Source organism: Hydra vulgaris, chromosome 05, assembly GCF_038396675.1.
Source record: "Hydra vulgaris chromosome 05, alternate assembly HydraT2T_AEP".
Lineage (NCBI taxonomy): Eukaryota > Metazoa > Cnidaria > Hydrozoa > Anthoathecata > Hydridae > Hydra > Hydra vulgaris.
In genome coordinates this window covers 9712641-9724687 of record NC_088924.1, presented here as the reverse complement: position 1 = coordinate 9724687, position 12047 = coordinate 9712641, and the positions used below count along the sequence as shown (strand labels likewise).

At 30.5% G+C, this 12047-nt stretch overlaps 1 protein-coding gene across 2 annotated transcripts in view; it reads left to right on the top strand.

Moving 5' to 3' along the window:
- LOC136071840 (uncharacterized) overlaps positions 1–12047 on the top strand; it is a 118226-nt gene that overhangs the window by 78097 nt on the left and 28082 nt on the right. For both annotated transcript variants that reach the window (XM_065797320.1, XM_065797319.1), the window contains exons 22-23: positions 5142–5327; positions 5644–5719. In XM_065797320.1, the coding sequence (XP_065653392.1) occupies positions 5142–5327; positions 5644–5719 (262 nt within the window). The remainder of the gene's footprint in view (positions 1–5141; positions 5328–5643; positions 5720–12047) is intronic.

The following is a 12047-nucleotide window of genomic DNA, read 5'->3' as shown; positions in this document are numbered from 1 at the left end:
TTAAAAAATCTTTAGTATTTTGTTGAGTATCCTTTGGCATTTACACAAGCTTTTAATCTTTTGTTCATCAATGACACTAATTTTTCGGTATAAGAAGACAGAATTTTATTCCATTCTTCTAGTAAGATAATTTTTAGCTTATTAACATTTGTTATTCTATGTTTCCTGACTTGTCTGTCTAAATAATCCCACACATTCTCTATTGGGCTAAAGTCTGGTGATTGGGGAGGAGAATGCAGTTGTTTTGGAACATTGTAGAGCAACCATGATTTTACAACATAAGCAGTGTGTTTTGGATCTCGATCCTGTTGAAATATCCAATTATTTCCTAACTTTAATTTAGCAGCATCTAATTTCAAATTATTTTTTATAATTTCCAAATATGCCCAGTGATCCATTTTAGGCTGAATAAATACCAAACTCCCCACTCCAGCTGCAGCCATCAATCCCCAAGCCATCACACCTCCGTGTTTCACTGTCAGAATTAAATTTTTACTTCTAGTTCTGTATTCTTTTTTCTCTATATTTTTCCATGGCTATCAGGTCCGAAAATATTAAATTTACTCTCATCAGTAAATAAAACTTTGTTCCAATATTGTTCATCTTCCTTTTCATACTTTTTGGTGAACTCCAATCTTTTTCGTCTATTTTCTATACTTATAAACGGTTTCTTTTGAGGTACTCTGCCATTTAATCCAGAATTTTTAAGTATTCGTCTAATATTTTCTGGATGAACTATCTTTCCAATTTCAAGTTCAACATCTACTGCTAATTTTGGTGCACTAATACGTTGATTTGAATTGACTTTTTTAATTATACTCCTTCTGTCTCGTGAATTTAAAATTTTTGGTCGGCCACTTGGTAGCGTATTAACAGAACCAGTCATTTCAAATTTTTTAACAATACTTTGATTTTTAGAATGTGTTTTACCAACAATTTTGACAATTTGACGAAGAGATTTTTTTTCTTTATGGAATTTTATTATTAATTCACGCATATCATTAGACATGTGGTGTTTTGTATTTAAACTCATGTTAATAACTAAATTTTTGTTGAAAAAATTATTATTACTTTAATAAAAATCTATGAACGAACAAATTTGAACAAGTTTTAACCAACTACTAAGGAATTGCATATTATTAGGTATTAGTTTTATTAGTGTACGAAAACTTTTGTGACTTATTATAAATTCAAAAATTAAACTTTTTCAGTTTTACAAATAAATATTTTTATTTAGTTGATAATTTTTTATTTCTTGTATAATATATTCTTGTTACTTTAATATAAAACTATTTTTTTGCATTTAAAATAGTTTTTATTAAGTCTTCTCTAAATTGTAAGGTGTACAAAAACTTTTGCGACTTTTTATATAAAAAAAGTAATAAAAAAGTAATGAAAAACTTATAAGACTTGTGATTTGTGTTCTTTTTTTTTTATCCAGAAAATCTTTGTATTTAGTGAAGAACAAACTACTTTTTTTTCCACATTTGTTAAACTTTTTTGTCAACTCAAAAGCCAGTCTTCGAAAAATTTTGAAACTAACCATACAGCCAACCTTATTTAGTGCAATAAACTTAGACTGCAAAAATTTGGCACAGGAGATTTGAAGTTGGAATGTAGAGCTTCTGTTGCCTGCTCACTAAAGAGGCCGAGTCCAATTCGTTTTATCTTGATGAACTGTGGCACGTGGTAAAACACTGCATGCACTTTGGGAGTCACAGAAATAGGAAGGTTGGTGTAGCTAAGTTTGAACTGTTCAATCTTGGATTCATAGTCAGGGTCCAGGCTTTTTCCAAAGCACGAAGTGACCACTGTCTTGAATAGTGTGAGTGTTTGAATGAAGCCAAGAGCTGGACTGAAAACTTCTTTTTCTGAAAGCTGTTGAAGCTTATCCAGACCTCTTAGAAGCTTCATGCAATCGTTCCCATTGAAATGCCCCCCATGGTAAGGCTGGCTAGGGATATGAAGTGATGGAGGCCATTCCTTGGCCCTTGGCCACAGGTCGCAAAGATTTTTAAAGATGTGGTTCACAACTCCAAGTAATAAGTGAAGCTCCATTGGTGGAATAGCCTCAAGGACAAACTTGTCATCTTGAAATTCAATCAAAGGTACATGAATGACATTTTTGAATTCCTTCGACTTTCTTGAATCTCCTCATGCCTCGATGTATTCAGAATGCTGTCTTCTGATCTGGCCAAAAGTCCGAAGTTGTCCACAATTTTCAAGACCTGGAGATGCAGCATCACACCAATAACAAGGGTGTTTGCTACTGTGAGACTGAATGCCACAAAGAATGTTGGCCAGCTTTAGGTCACAAGAGACAACCAAAGAACCTGTTTGGCATTTTTCTTTGACTTGAATGAGGTTGAAAATGGCCTTCACATTCTGGTAACTCTCAGGAGTGTTTTGTGACAGTGCTATCAGCATCTGCTGCTTAACACTCGTTTTTTTGGTTGATGCTGGTGCCATCAGCTTGATTGTCTTCTGTACTGAGCTGTGTGGAGGAATCTCATCTTCTTCCAACACAATGTGAGTGAAGCTCACTTTCAGAAATGATCCACCACCATCAATCCCGAGTTTTAAAATGGAAGATTCTGATAGTTTTCGTGATGCTCTGAAAACATCACTGAGATTGCCGAGGCTCTGGCAGTGCACAACTTGACAAGTTTGACCATTCTCTGCCAATCTGATGTTGCTGACCATGAACTGATCATTAAGTTTCTGGCCGCCTAGAGCAAACTTCAAAGGAAAACTTGGCTCCAACAATCTAATTGGGCTGATTTGATTTAGTGCTGAACCTAGTTTTCGCATGCCATTGTTTGAAAGTCCTGTATTTTGCTGAATTTAAACCATATTTTCTGTTTGAGTGGTTCTTTGAATAGCTGCTGAGCCGATGACGGACCTTTAAAAACAATAAAATAACATCCATTAGGAAAAAAAATATTTATTCTTGCAATGAGAATGATTTAAAGTAAAATTAGGTTGATGAAATAAAATTGAAGCAGGGTAATTAATTAAGAGATGAATTTTCAATAAAAGCAGTTGCAATTAGCATTTTAATTAATATAAAAGTATTCTTGCTTCTTTTTCTCATAATTAATTATTACAGGTCATAAATTAAATGTTTGTGAATCAACATTTTGAGTGCCTTTAATTTAGCATAATGATACTATGATAATTAACTAGACAATAGAAGTAGTTACCTCTCCTCAATGGCAAAAGTTTTCCACAAGGCTGACTGAGTCTAATAGTGCCATTTGGAGATGCGCTTTTGGATGCTAAGACTGCTGCAGCCACTTGCTCTGCACCTACGGGATCATCTGTGGCCATTTTTCTCAGGTTTTCTTGGCAAATTCCAATGGTGCAGTTGTAAGAAGTCCTCGGCCAATAATTGACAAGTACTTTGTGCAGCGCTTTTCAGAACTCTGAGAAGTTTGCTTTGGAATTTTTTTCTCTGATTCTTTGACTTTGTCAAACGGATGCTTCTCCTTTCCTTTGATCTTGGCAATTTGGCATAAAAGGCACTCACAAACTGACGAAACTCTGGTTGTAGGTTTGATAGAAATTGACTTGAAGTCAAAAAGTTTAGGCACATGATTGATTTTTCCAGCACAAAGTTTTCCAATTTGAGATCTGCATGAAACACAAGTAGCCAAAGGCACTCTTTCATCACTGAAATCTATGTCTGTTTGAATCAGTTGAAGAATTTTCAACTTATAGTTTTCAGTCAACTCTTGATCACCCTTTTTCATGCATATAACACAAACAGATTTTCTGCAATCTTCATGAGTTTTTGCAAATGTAGGCATCTTTAAATTTATATAAAAAGCGCTCACTGTGTTTACATTTTGCTTTCTTCTTTGAATAATTACTGCCATTTCCCGAAAAAATTATTGGCCGGTAATTTTTTAACCGAGGGGCAAAGTTTGAACTTGAGAATTTATCTTGATACATCGGAACAGCAATAAGATGCATATTTGGATAAAAGCTTTTAAAATAAAAAAGTTTTGTTTTTATGCATTACATTTTATATTATATATATTGTTTAAACAAAGCATGTCTTGTAGCATTTTAAGCACTTAAATAGATCGCATTATGGTATGCAAAAGCTTATAAACTTCTTGACCAAAATTATGCTTTGGATGTTAATGAGGGATTTCAAAACCCTTTATTTTGGGCTCCCATAGGCATGCACTATCACCCCCTGAAAGGAATTTCATAGGGTATTTCATTAATATTAGGACCCCAAATCTACAAACCGTGGTTATCTTTGTATTACAAAGTATCCATACATATTTATAAACATTTATAGGTATTTTTGTTATAAACTATAAAAGAGCAAACTATATGAAATTTTCAATATTTTCTTCTTTTAAATTATGACCTAAATATCCTGCAGCAAAATTATTTTTTTCAAAATTTACACATAAAAAGCTTTCCAATAAGTCTTTAATCACCCCCATAGCACTTGGCCCACTGTGCCTTGTACCTAGGGCCACCCCTTTTTATTTGAAAGCTATAAAGTTCTAAGTTTAAAGTTCTAAGTTTAAAGTTCTAAGTTTAAAGTTCTAAGTTTAAAGTTCTAAGTTTAAAGTTCTAAGTTAAAAGTTCTAAGTTTTGCTTCTCAGTCAAGTGATTAGTTATAAAAGTTTTATTAAATTCTCAGTGGGGAGTTTTAATCAGAAAACGCTTTTTGTTGGTCGAAAGTAAATTTTTGTCACTGGTAATTTAAATGGTCATATAATCCTTAAGGAAATGTTTTTCTATAAGTTCTTGTGACTATATTGTTTGTTACTTAAGTACTAAATGTGATGTTTAATAAGTTTCCTCTCAATCTGGGTTTGTTAGTAAATGTCATTGTGTGTTTCTCTTCTTATAAAATTCTAATAAAGAATATTCGATAAAGAATATAAAACAGCTTCAAGTAAACTGGACATATTTTTATTTTCTGTTTCTCAACTTCTCTTTTTTTTTCTCAATTTTTTTTTTTTTTTCTATTATATAGGTGTTGTTTTTTACTTCATTTTTATATAAATATGTTATTATATCTCTTTTGTTCTTTAGATATTTTTATATAAAGATATTTATACGTTTTGTTCTTCAAATATTTTTAATAAATATTTATCTATTTTATTTTTCAGACTGAAATGGATAATGAACAAAGATTTCACAACATTTTTGACAAATATAAGAAAATTGAGTCTGTTTGCAATGAATATGAAAGTGAGTGTAGCTGGTTCTGCAATAGAAAAATGTTGCATATTCAAACACCACATTTTTCTAAATCCACTATGTTACTCTTTCAAAAGCAATGGAAACAGGGAGCTGTAAGTTTTTTACTGATTTTTTTTTAAGTATAATTTTTTTATTAGATATAAGTTCTAGCTTAATTAATTTTAACTTTAATTTTATCTTTTAAAATTGTAATAAAAACATAAAAATGACATAATAAAATTTTTTTTAAATATCAATGTGTGAAGTATCTAACTATGATATCAATGTGTGAATTCGCTTGGCTATGTAGGCCGTAATTGTACTAATAGTATAATATATATGTAATATAATTATACAACTCTTCTGTTTCAACATCTAAAATGTTTTTAAAGTTTTATAAACTTGTTTTTAATTTGTTGTTTTTTTAAGCCTATTGTTGTGTCAAATGTTCATAAATATCTCAATAAAGAGCTTTGGTGTCCTGAAGCTTTCTCTAGAGATTTTGGTTAGTATAAGAATTATTTAAGTTTTGTTATTTCTACTTAATTTTTTTTTTTTTTCATTGGAAATTTCTAAAAAAGTTTTTTTTACAAAAATTTTTCACTACTAATAATTTTTTTACAAATATTTTTCACTACTAATAATTTTTGGCTGTACATTTATTATTTCATTAGGTAACTGTTATTATACATTAATAATATCTGTTTATTATATTTGGATATATTGCTATGTAAAAATAATGTCATTTAATTAGTAATGACTCATCAGTTAGCGCTAACCTATGTCATCAATTGAAACTAACCTCTATATTAAAAATGTTTTAACATATCTTATGTTTTTTTGTGTCTTAAATTTCTTTTTGAATTTTTCTTTTTTATTAAGTTCTTATGATGATCATATTTTATATATATATATATATATATATATATATATATATATATATATATATTAGGGCTGTCCAAAAAAATTTTTTTTTTCAGATTTGATTGCATAGTTGTTTATTTTGTGCCATTTGACATAGTAATTAACTGTGCAAAAAATCTTTCCAATCAGATAATGTTTAGGGGGTGCTCAATGATCATAAAGTTTTACGAAAAATGTGAAAAACATGGAAAAAGTAACAAAGTTCCACAAATTTCTAAAACCCGGTTAATTAGATTTTTCAGATTTGATCAGTTTTAATTATCTCTAAATATTAAATTCTGAATACAAATTACAATCCACATCCACTTTAGACTGGTTTATTAGCAGAGAAATTAATGAAATAAAATACTGCAATACGACTAAAGTTCTGCGGTTTTTGTTATATCAGAATTTTTCCAAAATAAAACACTAGGATTTTTGACTCTTTGTCATTGATTAAAATACGAATTATAAACAAAAAAACATATGAGCAATTAACATTTAATTATCGTAATGTTATAGTTCGTGCAATGTTAATGCTAGCGAGGACTATAACTCTTCAGAGTACACTTTCTGGCATCTGGCACTCGCTTTCTGTGATCCTCAACCACCTGAATTAACCTCTGCATTTCAGATTCATTCCTTGTAATCGATTCATTAAACATCGACATTAAAGCCACAGATCGTTTGGCAGCATCATTTACTACTTTCAATGAATATACTAAATTTTTTCCTTCTTGGTATTCTGGGGAATCATTCCAGGTAGCTGGATCGTTGTTGAACAGAAAATCAATATCAACCTTCATTGACCGCAACGCACTTGCTGAAACTGATGTCACCAGCATGTCCAGAGATTTCTTCTCTAGACTTTCAATGTTCTTTAATTTGATCAACCTTTCAGACCAGTTCTCACCGTGAAATTTCATGTTGGAAATCATTTTTCGCTTCTCTTCCATTTGAAGTTTGTTTGAAAACAAAGCTAGTGGGACCAATTCTGGTGAAAGGTACCACAAATGGTTTTGAAAGTTCTTGACTGCTGCTTCGGAAATCGTTTTATTCACAACTGCAAACTGCTTAAGTTGCTGAAACAGAAACAAGTCATTAACTGGAGCATCGCTGGCATTTGTGCATGATATCCAAGATTTTACATAAACCAGACTAGCAAATAAGCAAAATTCACAGAGATTTTTTTCCTCTTTTGTGGTCAACTTGAACTCTTCACGAAATAAATAAATCTTAAAACAATAAATAACCTTGGCCATCCAGCGAGCCATGTGATAAGCACCAGGGATCTTGAAATGATAATTTTTCTCTTCTTGATCAGGCAGTTTTCCAAGTATTAACAGACAGAGATCCATGATTTCTTTGTAGTCATCCCTTGGTATTTTAACATGCAGGTTTTCTTTGAGGAATGCAATCACTTCATTTTGTAGTTCTTGCACCAGGGGTATTTTCATTCGAATGTCATCCAGAGGTTTAAAATTTCCTTGATTAACTTTGGGCCAATATTGCTGAAATCTCTGGAAAAGAGGTATGTTGGGACCAGATGATGGTCCAAATAGTGATCCAAACACTCCTGCTACTATGATCTCATGAACATGGTGTCTGCAAGCGAAATATAACAAATTTCTACCTATATGTTTCTCTAGAACTACACATGCACCATTTTTGGAGCCAGTGTTAGAGGCTGTAGTATCAAAACTCATTTCAATAACATCACCAATTATGTCCCAGAAATTAAGCAGATGAATAACTGCTTTTGCTTGGGCTTCTCCAGTTCCAGCTGATAGTTTTGCTATTCCAAGTATTTTGTCAACATTGTGACCTGTCACACCTACAGATAGCCGGTCAACATTTGCTTTAGGGGCTGCAGAATTTGTACGATCTATCATCAGTTTGCCATCCCAGTGGACGATTAATGGTGGTTTGTCCAAATCGCAGAATTCAGTTCGAACAGTGGCTTCAATATTTGATCGATGATAGGTTCGTTTTCTACAGACTGTAGAACGTGACAATGATCCATCATCAAGGTTCTGTCCACCAGCCCTTGCAATTGCTGCTGCTAGTATAGTAAATTTTGTGTCAGATAGATTAATTCTGTCTAATGTTGATGAAACATCAGGCGAGTCAAGAATTGTATCTAAGATACATTGTCGTTTTGGAGTACTTGCTAAACTTGATTCAGCTGACCCTGAAGAACTTGCTTTACTGACTTGTTGTCTGTAATAAACAGGGATTTCTATCTCAAAATCTCTATCAACCATTTTGTCATTATCAACAGCATCGTTATCGTTGTCATCACTATAACTTTCGTCATGTAAAGGTTCAATAACAGGAACTATTGCACTCGCACCAGATTGTCTTTGCTCTTCTTTTAGCTTTCGTTCTCTCTCTGCTTGTTTCCTTGCTTCATTTCTTTCTTCTAATTTTGAAAGTTCTTTGTCCTCTCCAAACATCACCATTTTTCTCTGACATCTCTGGTCCAATAAAAATTCTTTATCTTCTTCAATTCTGATCATGGTTTCAGCATCCTTGTGGGCAATGTCAAAAAGTAGGCCAATGGTGTCTGTAAATGATTTCTCTCTCGATTTCTGAGAATCTGAAAATCTGGATTTTTTTTTTTTTATTAATTTAAATTCCTGGACTAAAGTTTTCAACTTTAAGACTACATTCGGATGAAATGCTGTCGGAATACGGGTTTTATTCCAAATAATAATCAGTTCATCAACAGTTGTTTTAAGACTTTCAGGCACTGACTTTTTGGTTGAATTAAGATGATAAAAAAATGTTTTTAAAACATCAGATGTTAAGGGAAGAACTTTATCTGGAAGATTTGGCTCTGGTTGTCCAATTAAAAAGATTTTGGTTTGAAGTCGTGTAGAGATAGCAACACGAGATGATGCTGCCATTTCAATGATAACTGAAATATTATGAGAAAATCAAAACTCAATACCATATTATACAAACTTATCATTCAGTTGTTGGTTTATGCAGCTGCAGCAATATATTATAATAATTATTACTAAAGAAATTAAATAAATATTTTCAAATTAGAAATTATTATTATCTGCACTTAATAACAAACAATACACTACCAGACTACCATGCTAGTTTTCTGTAATAGGTTACTAAGGTTAGGTACTATCAAAATATTAATACATTTGTTGTCAAACTGAAATTCCAAATAAAAATAATATTTATACTTGTAAACCTTTTTATTCTGTTTGAACAAATTCTAAATTGAGTTAAATAATAGTATTAAAATTATGAATACAAATTTTAACAAAATGATATAAACACAGTTGTTTTAAACACTAGCAGACATTTTTTAGTCTGGTGCCCTGATGACAGTTAATCTGCTGCACTTTAATTAATCTATATAGCACGCAATCAGACAATATTTCAGTGGAAAAAATCTAACTAACCAGGTTCTAGAAATTTTTGGAACTTTGGAACTTTTTACACGTTTTTGATGTTTTTCGTAAAACTTTATGGTCATTGAGCACCCCCTAAACATTATCTGATTGGAAAGATTTTTTCCACAGTCAATTACTATGTCAAATGGCACAAAATAAACAACTATGCATTCAAATCCGAGAAAAATTTTTTTTTCCTGTGTTCACATGAACAGCCCTAATAATATATATATATATATATATATATATATATATATATATATATATATATATATATATATATATATATATATATATATATATATATATATATATATATATATATATGTACATAGATGTATATAGATGTATGTATATATATTTATTATAGCATATATAAATATTTATTTGCCAACTTTTTTGCTTACTTTTTTCTTTACAGCTTTTTCATAAAATAAAAAAAACCCAAATAATAATGAAAAAAGTTTGTTGCTCCAACCCAAACCCTTAGTCAATGTAGCAGTACTTCTTGCATTTGATCACTGTTTAGTCAGTTGATGTACTGAAGTCCCCAGCTATTTCAGTATAATGTCAGACTGCTTAGTTAAACATGCAATATAACTTATATATGCAATATAACTGTTTAAAACCTTTTTAAAACCCTTATTTGACAAAATAATGGTTTTGCTTGAAAACGATTGGCTAAACCAGAAGAAAATTGCAGAACAAACCAAATGTTTCTGTACAAACTGCGTTTTTGAAAAAATAGTAAACTAAAATATACTCAGTGTTCCCACTCCTCCTTAAAAACCTTAAATATCCTTAAAAAAAATCCTCCTTAAAAGTCTTTAAATAACCTTAAAAAATGTATATATATATAAAATAACCTTAAAATATATATATATATAAGTATATATATATATATATATATATATATATATATATATATATATATATATATATATATATATATATATATATATATATATATATATATATAAATATGTAAAGTAATATTAATTTATAATAATTTTTCTGTTATATTTAAAGTTTATTGAAAAAAACAAGATTCTGTTTTTAATGTAAATGTTTTCTCCTTAATTCTTCTTACTTTTTCTTACTTTCTATTCTCCTTAAATATTAGGAAAATATCTCCTTAAAATCCTTACTTTTAGCCTCAGTTTTAATAATGGGATACTCTGATACTCTTCAAGAATTTGAAATTGTGGTTGAAAGCAGGTCACAAGGACTAAAAGATACAAAATATGGAGAGAAAAAAAATAGAACAATTTCCTGTAAGAAAATTGTGTTGCAACTAATGAAGATTTTAGATTGTTTGATTTCTAAAAGGTTGTTGAACAACAACCTTTTAGAAATCTGAGTGAAGTTATATTGACCAAAATAAAAAAAAACAAGGATGACAAAGCGAATAAAGGCAAAGCAAATAAAATTGAACCAAGGTAAATATACAAACACCCTTTTATTAGTAATTTCTGAACATTTTATTGGCATGATTTTGGCTGAAATATAAAATTACGAAAAACATGATTTGAAGTATGAGAAGATCACAAGATCCAAATGGTCTTTTCTGATGAGCCCACAATTGCAGTGTTTGATGATAGAATTCAGACAGTTCAATGAAAGTCATAAAAAGAGTTCAAACCTGACTGCATTAAAAAACTGTGAAGTTTTCTACTATGATCATGGTATGGAGAGCAAAATCTTTTTATGGCACAAGTTAACTAAGCATAGTTGAGGAGACAATGAACCAGAACAAGTACATCAGTTTGCTAGAAAATTGTCTAGTGTCTAATACCAGGGAGTGGTAAGGGATTAGATTTTTCAACAAGATGTGCCCTATGCCACACTGGGAAAAAAAATCAAAGACCTGGTTTTGTGAAAAGTTTTACAAAAGTACTTTAATAGCCTGAAAACTCTTCAGAAATGAACCCAATTGAGAACTTATGAAAACAGCTGAAAAATGAGATCCATACTGTGCCTATTACAATAAAAGCCAAGCTGGTTGAATGCTTGGTTCAGGTATGAATACATAGTGAAAATAAGAACTTTGTTAAAGTTTCATTTTTAGAGTTATTTATTTTTATATCCTCAGTTTCCTGTATAAAAAATAGGTGAAATTTTGATTTGAAAACAACTAAAAAAATAATTGGTTTTATTTAGTTATTTAAAAAGGTCAGCCCCATAGTTGGTTGACAGCCCCATTGATCCTTTACTACATGCTGGGTCCCATATATCACTGAAATTTTTTTACTCTAAAAGTATATCAACCTAGGTCTCAAAATAACCAGAGTTTTATTAAGATTTTAAAATTTAACTTTTTTTGTTGAAAATATAGTGAAAAAATTAGTGCTACAAAATATCATTAAAAAATGACCATAACAATGTAAAGTTTAAAAATGTTGGATTACTATTATCACTAGTATCTTTAGTTAAAATTAAATATATAAAATTTGCTTAATTACCTATGAAGGTGATAAAAAAACCAAAACAAGATGTAATTATCTGTGTACAAAA